Below are 14,637 nucleotides of genomic sequence, written 5' to 3'. Positions count from 1 at the left end.
AACCATCACCTCTACTGTGGCTCCTCTTCGTCAATTTGCACCTTTTTATGATAGCTGCTTCCCATGCTTCGGAATTTCAACTTTTGCCCCACTTTNCAGACTTTTATTTGATAGCCTTACCGGAATGGAGTTCCTGGCTCGTCTCTATACGCACACATGGACAACTCACCGCATCATCAAAAACTCTGACGTTGGGATTCGTTATCAACAAGAACTGTTTCAAGAAAGAAGCATATATATGAAGCATATCTTGTTTGTTGTTTGTCTTTTCACTCTATTCACTTGGTTCTATCTTTGTTGGTTGCTTTATGGCGAAAGGTGGGTGGGTTTGGAAATCCGTGAAAGTTCCTGCTCCTGGAGTAGATGCTTGAATCAAACAGGATGATAGTGGACGAGGAAAATCTATCTGTTCTTGACGACCTTGGCTATGTGGATACGTTGGAAATAGGTGAGCAGTGGCTGATTTCGATCAACGTAAGATCCATTGTCGGTAACGAGTCGAAAGTAAATGATCTCCTTGAAACACAAAAACCAAAAATTGTTGCAAAGCAGGAGGTGTGGCAAGTTGATAAAGTTAACTTGTCATTTGATCATTATCAATTGGATTTTGAAACTAGAATTGGCAAACGGGGAGGCGGGGTTGGCTTTCTAATACATGAGTCTCTTTCATATACAAAATGCCCCAAATTAAATCTTACAACACCTGATCGCGAAATTATCGGAATGGAATCTACGGAGAACTTTGTTTTATCAGTATATATTCCTCCTAACTCCAATATTAATGATGCAGTTAGAGAACTAGATCGAGTCATCTCTATGTGCCAAACAAAACCATTGTATGTTTGCGGCGATTTTAATACAGACTTTTTGAAAGATAGCTCTAAAGGACGAAATTGAAGAATTTGATGATAAGCCTCCATTTAGTCCCATCGATTAACAAACCGTCTAGAATAACGATAACAACTTCATCTCAGATCGACAATATCTTTACCAATAGTAATTGCAGTACTAAATGTGGTACTTTATTATGTGATGTTAGCGATCATCTTGGTCTCTTTGTTAACCTCAGTAAAAGACGAATCGAACGCCCTGCTGTTCATTTACCCATACGGCGAATGACAGGGGAAAACAACATATATTCAACGTCAAATCAGTTTAAACACAAACCGTTGGAACTTAAGCATCGGTAGCTGTTGGCATCTTTAAAGCATAGGTTAGTTCTCACCAACCTGAAAAACACGCCTCAGAGATAAGATATTAGCCTAAATTAACCAAATTACTAAAATGTCGAAAATTTTGAGTCGTAGAGGAACTTGAATATAGAATTAAGGCCTCCGTTGAAGCAAATCAGATATAAAAAGAAAGACGAGTAGTTCAGGAGGAGAGGGCGAATCCGAAGGCATTTTTCTCTTATGCAAACTTTAAGAGAAAGATGAAAACCTGTAGGGCCCTTTGAGGTCAATGGGGAAGCCATAGATAATGCAGTCTATGGCCAACATACTTGGAGATCAGCTTTCTAGTGTGTTTCAACTCCACAGAGTTGTAGTATTGCTTATATATAACGCTGCTTACGCGGCGCCTTATTTCTTACCTTACATTTCTCTCTCTCAGCTGATACGAAAAATATACACACCCTTGTTCTTGCTTCCACCACGCGTATCTCCTCTTCGTCATCCGTTCCTATCGAGGCCACGCCCTCTCATCCTCCATGGCGCAGTTCTAGCCTTTGAACTAGGCTCACGCCACATGCCCACAATACTGCCACTTCAATTGCTTCTCGGCTTCCTTCTGTCATCTTTGCCGATATCCCAAGCTGAGAGGGAGCACGTCGTCTCCGCCTTTGGACTACGTCACGTTCAACAGTTAGATCACCATGGGTGTCAAAGAGCAAATCTTGAACAGGAAGTCGCAGGTGATGAAGAAGTTGAATATGATCCGGGGGCTGGATAAGCCCGGTGCGGTGGTGAGCCGCCTGTGGAGCCTCTTAAGTGAGGCGGAGACAAAACCAGAGAAGATGACTGTTTTATGACGATTTGATTGCCAAACAGACCTCGGTCGAGGTCGACGCCAAAGCGACCCGCAAAGAGAAGACCAAGGTGGTGGACAATTACTCCGCAAAAATCTCCACAGTGGCGGCGATCTGCATGGCCCGCGAGAAGACCGAGACAGCGCCCTCCGCGTCTTCGTCAGTGTCAGCATGACAGCGAGAGCGGGCAGTGTATGAGGAGCAAGAACGCCCTTGGCAGTTCACGTCTGTCCCGGAGATGAAACCACTATTGCTGTCGTCGGAAGCAGAATCGTTTGAGATGCGAGTCTGGATTGAAAAATTTCGCATATACTTCAATGTATCGCACGTGGAGTTGATGGACAACGATGGCCAGAAGGGCCTTTTTATAACTTTCCTTGCCAGCAAAAGCGACCTTGCCATTGAGGAGGAAATTGGTGGAGGCTTGCTACTTGATCCTAGAAAAACATTTTTTGGAGTTGAAGCTGCTGTTCACGCGAAGACTGGCGTTGTTCTGCTTGAAGAAGAACAGGCGCCAGTTCAAGGACATTAGGTCAGATGTTAGTTACCTTAATTCAAAATGGTTAGTGTGCTTTAAGCATAGCTGAGTATAATCGCATTTTTGTATTAGCGTAACATAAGGATTAGGAAGCGAAACTTGAAATACGAGCACAGTCTCGAATCTCAAGTACATAAGAGTATACCTAAGAGAGACGAGTGCAGTCGGGAACTGCACTCATGTATACTCGTCCTTCTCTCGGATTCGCCATGAAGTACTCTTGTCGTCAGTGAGTTCATAAAGGGCCAGTTCGGTGCCAAATAGACCGTCGAATTGACCGTGATTGCCTTGTTTCATTTGAAGCTTTGACTCTCTCAAATATCTTCGATGGCAGTCCTAGTCCGATGCAATTGGTGTGGCGCATTTCTTTACGCGGAATATGCGGTTGACATCTTGCATGAATTTATCAAGTTTAGGTGGAAATGGCGTACATTGAAACCATGGAGACCCAAATTCCGGGACCATTCGGCATCGTTCAAAGTCAAGGTCAAGCTCCTTCAAAAGGACGAGATCTGTTGAATCTTCAAAGAGTCCTTGATATGGTCCGCTTGTTCGGGGTGGAAAGAGAATTGTCTCTCCCCAAACGAAAACCATTGTAGGTGAAAGTGGCCAAGCTATACAACGAGGAAGAAAAGTTGACCGGTGCCGATGCATTTGATGCTAATCATTTGAAAAGGGCGTGGAATAATCTGAAAGTAAGTTGAATGAGTTTACTTACTGTAGTGCGCAAACCTTATATCTAACTCGTTTTTTTTTTGCTCAAAGTTAAGAGCTAGGAAAAAGAAATCGGATCGCGTAAAAGAGTTGAAGAGGACGGGAGGAGGACCGCCACCAAAATTGAAAAAGTTAACTCCTCTTGAAGCAAACGTTTTGGACGAGGCTGGAGATCAAACCGAATTGGTTGCTTTGTTTGACTCCGAAACGCAATTTGACAAGACAGTGAATGAGAGGATGAATAATGGTCAAACACAGCATCGACGACATGATTCGTCCGCGTCAACAGCGCAATTGATTGCTCCATTTCCACGCCTATCATCGACACCAAATTCTCAACTACATGAACAACATCATGATCAATTACAAGTACTTCAGCTTCATCCGAATTCGCCCAGCCGTCAATTTGAATTTCATGAAGAAATTTCCAGCCCCGAGATGTCCATGGGTGCAACAAATATCATCTTTTCGAACAACAGTCCCCTTCAAGTGCACTTCAAAGATGATGGATTTGATGACAAACAAAACAATAACATGGAATACGTGGTTGAATCTGAGATCGAGAAGGACATTGATGTGGCATCTGCTACTGTTGAAAGTATGTCAATGCCCTCAATTGGAAGGTATCAGTCAAGATTAATACAATGTCGCTCATTTTTCTCTCTATGCTTAGGCCACGACAATACAATTTCGTTCGACTTGTCCAGTGGTCAAAGGCAGATTTTGCAGCAGGCCCTATCTGAAGATCAAATCATTGTCACCCCACCTCCAGCAACCCCAAGAAGGTAATTCGTTTTAGAGCATATTGACGTGAAAGAATTCGAGGTCTACCTTCCTCTAATATGGTTTGCGATATTGCTAAGATTACCCCTTCATACATTTGCATCGTATTGTTTTCCTATTTTATTTGATCATGTTTCTCGAGTTTCCGTCGTTGGATGTTTTAAAAACGTAAAGCGCCACCCCTTCCAATATTAAACAAAAATTAAAGTTTACAGTGTGACCTGAAAGTCTTGGGCCCTTGGAACAAAATTCGAATAATTGTTTTCAATTTAATAGCCAGTGTGTCGTCTATTGAACTCATAAACTTTCTTGCCTCTCTCTGGCATCTTTGATGACTTGTTCATCTTTTTTGTAAGATAGTCTATGTTTTACGTCTTCAATGAAATGTGGGGAACATGAACTTCTTATCGCATTACGAATCTTGGTATTTGCTTATCCCGTTTTGAATAATGGATCTTGTTCTCGCTTTATAGTACTAGTCCGAATCAAGAGCAACGTGAGAATCCTGTAAGGCATCAAGGCCAAAGTGGCAATAGAGGCCAAGGCCGTGGTCGCGGTAAAAGACGAGCTCGAGCACCATCAACATTGGCGGGACGATTCATCGAAAATCGGGCTGAAATGGAGGGGAATTTCTTGTCCGACCAACACAAAGTAAGTTTCTTGAAGCATTTTTATTACTTGGGTTTGTTCATTTTGATCCACGTCCTTGCCAAGACCTCAAACTCCATTTTAATTCATTTAATAATTTCATTTAAATCTCGGAGAGCTCTTTTCTGTTTTTGTGCCCCTTTTTATGTCATTCTTTCGAATTTACAATCCTTGTACAAAACTACCTTTGATTCTTTTAGGTCAAACAAGAGATCGTGGTTATAGAAAAAGATGCAGCCCTAATGTACAAGAAGGCTGTGGAGAAAAAGGCTGAGAATGAAGAGCGACAGTACGAGAGGCAGTCTCGCCAAGATATCCAACTGTTTGACATTGAACTGAAGAAAGCCGCTGACCTTGCTCGCCTCGATGTCACAATTGCCAAGTTGCGGGTACGTCGTGAAGAGGCACTCACTATCAAAGCGGAAAAAGAAGCGGGTCTACAACCAAAAACAAATTTTGACAGTTATTCAACTATGTGATATTCCATCTTTTGTTGTTGCTTCTTGCCTTGCTCCAACTCCACCTTTTTGCTTGTGTTACCTAAGTGAGATCTTGTCTAAGTTCCTAAAATAGATCCTTTATTTCTTTGCTTTGTATTTCTTGACCATTATCACCCTCTGCGAATAAAAAAAAAATATACGTCTTAACGTAAAGAAAGACTCTGAAAATAATCTCTTTTTCCGTCATAACTATTTCTACATACCAATGACTAATCTTGACCAATTAACGTGAATCCCGTCCCAGAATCCCAATAATGCAAATAATAACCAGTTCATGGTCTTGTTGTTTGCTTTGTAGCTTTGGTATTTGTTATCGATTACTAAGGCAGACTTTATTTCAATCTTTGACTTTTGATGAGTTAAAAGTAGTCGTTGATAATTGAATCACGTAGACGAAACTTTTCTCTACTATGAATGACGTGTTGAGTCAGATCAAAACGGGCTAAATTCTCGTGGTAGTCGCACTCTGTCTGGAATGTGGACAGGGTGGGTTCTTTTAGATTGATCAAGAAGTTGTGAATCACGATGGAAGCGGATATAAGGGCCTGAGTATTGGAAATTTTGCGGCTTCTCATGACGTATAACAGCATTGGAAAGCGCTTTTTTAGTACGCCAAAAGCGTGTTCGACTTTAATTCGAGTCCTCTTGTGAATTTTATTGTATTCCAACATTTTGTGGCGCATGGCTGGAGTTGCAGATGTCATTTGCTGGACACGGACTGGAGGAAGCATCACGTCCTCGGCCCCATATCCCTCGTCCCCCAAGAGCGCCAAGGGCTTCTCAGGGTCAAAATCGGCCAAGAGATGGGCTCGCAACGAGGATTCTCCGAATATCTTGGCATCATGGGCGGATCCAGCATGGCGGCAAGTAAAGTATCGGATTTTTCCCACGTGATCCACAACGCACATCATATTTAGGGAGTAATAACCTTTCCTATTGAAGAATCTCTCTGGGGCGGGGTTCTTTGTAATCGGTTTCCTGTGGACAGGGGTATAATTGCAATCAAAGGAATGCATTAATGGGGGCAAATTAATATCTCCTTCTTACAGAATCTCAATATGAGTCCCATCAATTATTCCACAAACCACCGGTGGGAAGCCATACTCTGCAGATATTGCATTGGCGATTTCATGCCTCTCAGATCTATCCGGAAATTTCACTAACTGACTTTGCATTTCCGCCAAAACCTGAGCGACCTAAATGAAATAATAAGCGGAGTTAATGTGCCTCGTAACACTCAGTAGCATTTCTAGTTTTACATTGTTGATAAGTCGACAGGTCATTGATTGGGATAATTGAATCTCTTTGTTCCCTCCAACACATCTCTGGAAACTGCCTGATCTTAAAAATCGTAAAAAGCACGAAAGTTTTTGAGTTGCAGGAACAGTGATCCTGGTATCCTGTTTTGGATCTAATTGACCTTTTGTCAGCTCTAAAAGGCGACAAAAGGCAAATTTCGACATTCCATGATCTCTAGCAAAGTCCACATCTCTTGTTGTGTTCACGGGATTCGGCCTGTCCCAAAATAGAAATCGTGGTAAAGTTGCCTTAAAATCTTCTTGCATTCGTCCGATGTCATCCACAAACTCCAAGAAATCGAAAAAATATTCATCCTGACGCCTTGCACGTCGAAGGTCAGCAAGGCTCATGGTTTTTGTTGAGGAAGATAAGCCTGGGTAACTTACGACCAAGGGTGAAGATGGGTTGAGCACTCCGAATTTGTTTATACTTCTACTCTACTTGTTTTTTTGAAAACAGCTGCAAAACTAGAGTATATTCAAGTATAGCTATGTAGTAAGACTATACTTTCGCCCTTTTCACTCTTATTGCGTGAAACATTCCACCTTTTGTCGCTGATGTGAATCATCAAGCCAACAAAGCGGAACTGTCTTCTATTACCCCGGCACAATTCAAGGAATTCATAGCCTTGGTTGGAACCAGGGAGGAACAAGCTACGTTCTTAAAGTTAAGGGAGATCAAGAATCCAACGATGAGCAACTTACTTAAGAAGGCGATTGAGAATGAAGGCATGCTGAAGGATATGGCTGCCCCTCTGTCCGGGCTGTTCCTGACACAGCTGAGGCCATCCTGGCGGCCGTGGCCGCTAGCTGCAGCAGCTGTGGACACCCACACAATCGAGAACCTTGTCCATTCTGAGATTGTCTATGTTACTCATGTGGCAAGTCGGGACATATCCGGAACCTTTGTCGTCAACAAAGCCCGTCCGCCGGCTCCGCGTCCGCGTTTGCGTCCGCGTCCCCGTCGGCTCGTGGACGCCAGAGGGAACCAGGTCGGGGTGATCTGTCTTGGCATCCTCGCGGAGGGTGCTGAGCGCGGCAAATGGAACACCGCTGCACAATGTGCAAAAAGCTGTGCTCTCTTGTTGTGCACCAAACGGCCCAGAGGCAACTATATCGGCGACGGTCCCCCCGGATGTGACGGATCCGCTCATTGGCAAGAAGGACCTCATTGCCTTGGGTGTTCTCTCGCCCAGTTTTCCCGCGGTCCATGTGTGTGCTACAACCAACATGATCAAAGCGGACAACACACCACCGTCGGACGCCCCGCCCGATGTGGAGACACCTCCACCTCTGTCCGCGGAGCAAGTCGCAGAAATCGAGAAAGTCATCAGCAAGATCAAGGGTGAAGCAAAGCGCGAGGTCGAGCGGATCCGCGGCTTCTTGACGGGCGCTGCAGATGTGATGGTCTGCTTGCTTGGAGATGCGGCGGGCTGTCTTAACAGCAAGATTGATCCCGGTGCACCATGAAGAAGCGTCAACAGTTTTGCAAGAGGAATTGCTGCACGCCAAGATGATGGTTTGGTGCCTGGAGCTGACGGAGCGGTGCGCGCCCGCCCACTTTGTGCCAAAACCGAACGGCAAGGTGAGGATGGTTGTGGACTACCAGAGGTTGAACAAGGTGACAAAGCGTCCAGTCCATCCGTTATCCTTGGTCCTTGATCTAATGCACAAGATCCAATTGGAGAGCAGATGGTTTGCAAAGTTTGACGCCGTACAAGGATACTTCCAGATTCACTGGACAAGAAGTCCTCGTACATGTGCGCGTTCTTGTTGCCGGATGGTAAGTACCGCCCACTGGTCGCCCCCATGGGCTGCAAAGGAAGCGGGGACGTATTCAGCTTGCATACGGACTTGGCTCTTGAGGATCTGCTAAGAAAGAAATGGTTGGCTACAATCGTGGACGACATATGCGTGCAAGCCATGACGTTGCTCAAGCTACTGGAAAGGCTTGAAATCGTTATTGCTTGGTGTCAAGAGCATGGAATCAAGCTTTCCATCTGCAAATTTGAGATTGGCCGATCAGTCAAGTTCGCCAGATTCGTCGTGTCGTCGACAGGGATGATGCCGGACCAGAGAAGCTTGAGTCATTGCGGTAGTTCCCCACACCAAAATCTGTTACCAACCTGCGATCCTTTCTTGGGCTGGCAAACCAGCTGGGCGCTTTTGTGCCCGACCTCCAGCACTCCACCGTCAAGATGTGGGAGATGTTGAAGAAATCAACGGCCTGTCTGTGGCTGCCTGAGCATGAGGTTGAGTTTGAGAAGACCAAGGACATCTTGACCTCCCCAGCAGTCGTCCAACCGTTTGACCCGCCGTTGCACACGCAATTGTTGACAGATGCTTTGCGTTTACATGGCTTGGGCTTTGCCCTGATCCAGCGCGAAAGGTTGGTGGAATGGCAGTCGACTCCGAGAGCAGACGGGTTTGCCCCCTCTTTCGGATTTTTTGGCAGACATTGGCAAGAACCTTGGAGTTCCAAGCAATGGAAGGGTTTGCCAAGGCACGCCGCAAGGTCGACGAGACGCGAACGGCTAGGGTCACGGGCACGGGCCTCCGGACCGGACCTCCAGACAAAGACTGGTCCTTCGCTGCGGGTGTGGTAAGGTCGATGTCCAAATCGGGCAAGTCCTACGTAATTACCACATTGGTTGGCGAATTTGTCCAAAATAGGCGCTTTTTGCGACCCGCACCGACGGGAAGCATCTTCGACGACGCCAGGAACCCTCCGGACGTCTAGGTTCTAAATCAACAATCAATATCTCGAAGGTTGCGTGAATAAAAAATGTCAAATTCTTAGACCCCGGCATTTCTTTTGAGAGGTTGCGTGAATTAATTTCCACAGTTCCGTTCTGAACAAGCTCGAAGGACCTAATCCGGATTTCTTCTAGGACGATCCAATCCGGATTTCATACAGTACGATTCTATCTAGATTTATTCCCAGTCCGGGTTTTATCCAGGACGATTCCATCCGGACCCAATCCCAACCCGAATTTCATCCGGGACATTTCCATTCGGACCCAAAATTTCAAGGCGTTTTTGTATTTTCAATGACGAAATATTCTGGGAGTAAGACAAGGAATAGAACAAGGAAAGGAAATTCTTGACTAAAGGAAAAAATCGTTTTCAAGGTTTTGTCAAATTGTTATTTTGTTGATTGTAGCTTCTCTAGTTTGCATTTGGGTGGAAAAAACGAACGATCCAGGGGAGAGTGGGATCGTTTTTTTATCCAAGCGAGGGAACGTTCTCAGATTCAATCCACTTGAATCGTCCGTAATGGAATTGTCCGGGATGGAATCAATGAGGTCCTTCGAGCATGATTAGGTTTATTAAAAATTCGACTATTTTGTTTTTGAACGGAAATATGGAAATAAAATTCACGCAACCTCTCAAAAGAAAATGCAGGGGTCTAAGAATTTGACATTTTTTATTCACGCAACCTTCGAGATATTCATTGTTGATTGAGAACCTAAAGTTATAAATTGTATGCATTTGCCTAATTCTGTCCCAGGGACAGACCCTAAGGTTTTAGTATTCTTCAAATTTAGTTTGGGGGATAAATATTTTGGTTTGCCTACATGAGGGTGAATTACTCCAATATGTTGACCATTCTTTACTGATACTTTTCTTGATTGCTTCTTTGTAGACATTTCGTGAGACTGGAAGAAACGGTTCAGGGCCAAACCGGATTTGTGAGGCCCCTTTTTTCGCCAAATTATCTGCCAATTCGTTGCCTTTCAGCCCATAGTGGGCTTTGATCCATTGAATTGTCACTTTGTTTTTCTTGCTAAGTCGGTCTAGTAGTTGCCTTACTTTGAGCACACTCTGGGAAGTGATCAACTTCCCGCGGATAGCTTGAATGGCTGAAGCGTTGTCACTTTTAATTATAATTCTTTGATTCCTTTGCCTGAGAAGCCATAAACAAGCCCGCTCAAGAGCAAGAACCTCAGCTTGGAAAACTGTGGCCATTTGGCCCATATATTCTGAGTCTTGATGCAGTGTTTTAATGTTTCGAAAAATGACTAGGCCGAATCCAGCCCTGTCTTTCAGTTTTGAGCCATCAGTATAACAGTAGATTACACCATGTTTTTCCAACCCATCAAGCCCTTGTTGGGTATCATAAATAACTTTGTATTTAGTTTGCTAATTTCTGATTGGAATAATATCTTGACTTGGTACCATACATATTCCCATTTTTTCCAGGATGCTTCCTCATTATTTTAGGTATCCTTTCCTTTAAATGAAGCTTAGTCCTTTCCAACATGGTTTAATTTGGTTCTTAATCCTTATTATTGTGTTCAGAGCTAGTTCTTGAATTTTAAGGTGGAGTGGTTGCAATTGAAATTTTTTTTCTAGGGCCAGGCTCGGCGTTGAGCGGTGGACTGGGGCTAAATTCAGACATGCAAGTCTGTCCAGCCTTTTTAGTTGTTCAAATTTCGTTGAATTCAAACTTGTGCCCCAAATGTGGCATCCATAAGTTATGATGGGCCTCACCAAGCCTGTAAAGGCCTACCGTAGTGTTTTGGGAGTGGGCCCCCAATTTTTGCCTACTGCCCTTTTCAGAGCATACATTAGTTTTTTACATTTTACAACCTTGGTTTGAACATGTTTGTTCCATTTTGGTTTAGAATCAAAAGTTAGCCCCAGATACTTTACTTCTTGGGAAAAGGGTGTTTTCTCTCCATAGATCCTTTTGTTCGTAAATTTCCGTTTGTTGGTGAACACGATGGCCGTCGTTTTTTGGGCATTGAAACTTAGGCCATTGTCAGAGCCCCATTTAATGATTTTGTCTATATAATATTGCATTAGATCAACCATGGATTCCGGGTCAGCTCCTGTAATGAGGAGGCAGGCGTCGTCAGCAAAGCCTACAGTGAGTACTGGGCCTTTGTTAAGTTTTCGTAGAATCGAGTCGAATGGAAGATTCCACGTCTGTGGCGAGAGCACACCACCCTGCGGAGTTCCCCTTGTGAAGAATCTTTTAAACTCCTCTCCCTGAATGTGTGTCGTTGCCATCCTGTTTTGGAGGTAGTATCCGTACCATTGCACAATTGCAGGGGGAAAATTCTTTTCCCTCATGCTGTTTATGATTGAACTTACTTCTAGATTGTCAAAGGCACCCTGGATGTCTAAGAACACACCCAGTGTGAATTGTCCTTGAAGCATGCCAGATTCAATTTTGTCACAGACCGCAGAAAGGGCCGAGTCTGTGGTCCTATGCTTTCGAAAGGTATGCTGCCGTTCATAGAGTGGATTCTCAAGCAAGTGCTTGTCCTCCTGTTGCCAAACAATGAGCTTTTCAAGCCCTTTTTGGAGGAAAGAGCTCAGACTGATTGGTCGAAATGACTTTGGGTTTTGATAATTGTCCTTGCCATGTTTGGGAAGAAAAATTACTTTTGTTTTGCACCATACTTCTGGAACATGGCCCGGAGCAGGCACAGCTTGTATAGTTTGACGATGTAATTGTGATATCATCTAAATGGTGTAGAACTATTAGTTTGATTCCGTGCGGCCGGACGATTTGTCGGGGTGAAATTCCTTAAAAACGTCTTTGACTTTGGAGGGGTTATGGAGCTAACCTCGGAGTGATTTAGAATGATTTGGTCGTTCCCTTCAGGTGGACGGATATTATAATTTCTGGTGACTTTCTGGTTTTTGAGCCTGGAAAGCGTTGTACTGAACTTTCATTTGCTACTTCATTTCCATGTTTGGTCAAAGTTTTGTCAGCTTTTGTAACCATTTCTAGTTTTTGAGAGGATTTGCCTTCAAGGCATTTCTTGAGATTTGCCATGCTATTAGGCCGCTCGATTGAGTTGCAAAACCCTTTCCAGGTCCTTCTTTTGGACGAACGAATCTCCCTTTGAAGAAGCTTACGTTTCATTTTGTAGTCGAATTGATTAGCTTCGTTAGAGATTTCATATTTCCTTTTCGCAGATCTGCGACATTCTACTCGGAGTTTCCTTATTTCATCTGACCACCATTTAGGTTGGATCCTTTTGTTCAAATTTTTCAAAACAACTACGGGACACGCAACGCCAAGAGCGTTTAGAATTCTTCTTTGAAGGCTCAGCGCTTCTTGGTCTAGGCAATATTTATCCCATATTTTTATTGGGTGGATTTTCCTGCTTGTAAGCTCTAGAGTCCACGTGAATTTGGACCAGTTGGCATTTTTAAAGTTTCTTGTCTTGATTTCCTGCTTACAGTTTTTTTTGTATTTAAATTCAATTCTTTTATGGTCACTAAATTGATCATTTGGGTTCACGCACCATTTGGTCAGATAAGGGATCAGGAACCTATTTGTTATAGTAATGTCTATGATTGACTTTGCTCGGCTTGAGACAAAGGTGGGAGGATTTCCGACATTCTGAATGCTCAAATCATTTTGGAAAATCCAGTTTTCAATTTTTTCACACCTGGCATTAACCGAGTCACAGCCCCAGAGCTCAGAGTGAGCATTTGAGTCTAAGCCAATTATTAGCGGCAGGCCTTGTGCTTCTGCATAGGCCGTCAACTTTACCACATTCTTTATCCAAGATATCCAGGTAAGATGACGCAATAATGATGCCTCTGTCTGATGGGTTCTGTTTAATGCAGCAGGTCACCAGGTCCCGACTTGAAAGGTCCAGAATTTGATGGCACAGTTTATTTTTTGGCACACCATTTAGTGCTCGGTGATCGGTTCCTGAAATGTAAGGAGTGTAGTTAGGGATGTCGAACTTCTTTTTTCCGTTAAACGTGTAGGGTTCTTGTAAAAGCAAATTGGCAGATTGGGGCACTTAGAGTCAGACAATTCAACCTCAATGTTGCTGGTTGCAAGCTTGCATTTTTGTAGGTTCAGTTGCCAGAAGGTCTGGCATTTATCATCATAAGTTGGGGTAGTCATGATACTAAATTAGTTCATAAAAACTTAGCTTTGTCCCTTGGATAGTTTGAATGAGCTTCCTTCTTCCAGTGGAGACTTCCTCCGAGAGTTGGCCACCACTTTCCAGTCTGAACCAGCTTGTTCTCCCCCTTCTTCTGAGACAGGAATTTTGGCGATTGCGCTTACCGCTTCCGTCTCGTCTCCCATCTCTACCAAAACGGGAGCGTCCGCCAGAACAGGGGCCTTTCTTGCGGTGACCACCTCACATCGGTCGTCGCCTCCAGATGCTTCCCCTGTCTCGGATTTCTTCTCCTCCCTTTCCAGGGAAGGAGTGTCCTCCGGAGCAGCGTTCACTTTGGATTTCCGGCTTAGGTGGAACACGTACTGGGCGAGTCCTAACCGTAGGACAACTTTGTGTTGGGCCAGTGGTGTGTCACTCTCCCTTTGAGATCTTTCCATAAGACTGGGTCTGCAAAGAAGATCAGTTTTCGACCCTTATCTGTGTCGGTGGTTTTGACTCCAACGTGATTGCCGAGTAGATTGTTTTGAGATTTAAGAAGCTTCAAAAGCTTATCTCTACCCCACAGTTTCAAGCTATTGCCAGTAAAGAACGCTGTTTCAAGCCTACCCTCTCCAAATTCGCCTCGTTTCCAGGCACAAAATTTGTGTTGTTTGATACTCATCTGGGCAATCAGTTGGATGATGGCTTTTGAAGTTTCCTCATCACCCACAGCAATGAGGCCTCTTTGCTGGGACCAGCTATGCCAAAACACGTTGGTGGGAGGGATCTCGCCTTTAAGGAGAAGTTCCACCACGCCCTCCTGGAGCTTGTCCCAGAGTTTATAGAAAAGCTCCCGGCCCAGGGGAGATCTCTCTTTTTGACCAAGATTGACATAGATGACCTCATGTCCACGGATTTTTGAAGCCACCGATACATATGACCGAGGGTCGGTTTTTGGGTTGTTGACCGTTAGCTCGGCAAACTTGTCACCGATTTTGGTCTCTTCTTCCTCAGAGAGGTCGGCGAGTTCCTCGTTGTCTGAAAAATGAATGCTTCCAGAGACATTGAGTTCTGAAACTCATTCTGATTCGGAGAGAAATTGCCCTCCCTCACGATAAGGCGAGGACGGGGGATTATTGGGAGAAGGGTTTGAAGCCGCCCTTTTCTGCCCCATGCCTGGCGGCACCGAGCATTCGGCCGGCTCCATTGGTTGCTTCTCACCCGTAGATTCGACGTTTTGGGGACTTGTGCCACTAGTTACAGTAAC

The 14,637-nt window shown here is 44.3% G+C and overlaps 2 protein-coding genes across 4 annotated transcripts; one reads left to right on the top strand and one right to left on the bottom strand.

Moving 5' to 3' along the window:
• The first annotated feature begins 2,304 nt into the window (after positions 1-2,304).
• LOC131881553 (uncharacterized) lies at positions 2,305-5,305 on the top strand. Its single transcript, XM_059228441.1, has 5 exons — positions 2,305-3,259; positions 3,330-3,876; positions 3,952-4,063; positions 4,535-4,712; positions 4,910-5,305. Exons 2-5 carry the CDS (start codon positions 3,516-3,518, stop codon positions 5,186-5,188), a joined length of 930 nt encoding a protein of 309 aa, XP_059084424.1. The 5' UTR covers positions 2,305-3,259; positions 3,330-3,515; the 3' UTR covers positions 5,189-5,305.
• Positions 5,306-5,448: 143 nt separating this feature from the next.
• On the bottom strand, positions 5,449-13,980 carry LOC131881552 (uncharacterized). 3 transcript variants are annotated; one of them, XM_059228438.1, is made up of 4 exons: positions 8,634-9,978; positions 7,213-8,379; positions 6,257-6,405; positions 5,738-6,187 (listed from the first exon to the last, which is right to left on the bottom strand). In XM_059228438.1, the coding sequence occupies exons 1-2, from the start codon at positions 8,783-8,785 to the stop codon at positions 7,314-7,316; spliced, it is 1,218 nt and encodes a 405-aa protein (XP_059084421.1). In that variant the 5' UTR covers positions 8,786-9,978; the 3' UTR covers positions 5,738-6,187; positions 6,257-6,405; positions 7,213-7,313. The 3 variants fall into 3 exon arrangements, with proteins under 3 accessions (XP_059084423.1, XP_059084421.1, XP_059084422.1); XM_059228439.1 differs by having other exon boundaries at positions 7,213-8,376; XM_059228440.1 differs by lacking the exons at positions 7,213-8,379; positions 8,634-9,978 and adding an exon at positions 13,025-13,980 and having other exon boundaries at positions 5,449-6,187.
• Positions 13,981-14,637: the final 657 nt, after the last annotated feature.

Source organism: Tigriopus californicus, chromosome 6 (assembly GCF_007210705.1).
Source record: "Tigriopus californicus strain San Diego chromosome 6, Tcal_SD_v2.1, whole genome shotgun sequence".
Classification (NCBI taxonomy): Eukaryota; Metazoa; Arthropoda; class Copepoda; order Harpacticoida; family Harpacticidae; genus Tigriopus; species Tigriopus californicus.
Note: the sequence above shows the minus strand (reverse complement) of the source record. Positions and strands in the feature narration are given on the sequence as shown.

Coding starts and splice junctions, on each gene's coding strand:
- LOC131881553 (XM_059228441.1), top strand. CDS start 3,516: ATGAATAATGGTCAAACACAGCATCGACGACATGATTCGTCCGCGTCA. Junction 3,877..3,951: donor GGCATCTGCTACTGTTGAAA/GTATGTCAATGC, acceptor CTCTATGCTTAG/GCCACGACAATACAATTTCG. Junction 4,064..4,534: donor CCTCCAGCAACCCCAAGAAG/GTAATTCGTTTT, acceptor CTCGCTTTATAG/TACTAGTCCGAATCAAGAGC.
- LOC131881552 (XM_059228438.1), bottom strand. CDS start 8,785: ATGTCCTTGGTCTTCTCAAACTCAACCTCATGCTCAGGCAGCCACAGA. Junction 8,380..8,633: donor AGCCCAAGAAAGGATCGCAG/GTTGGTAACAGA, acceptor TTTCTTTCTTAG/CAGATCCTCAAGAGCCAAGT.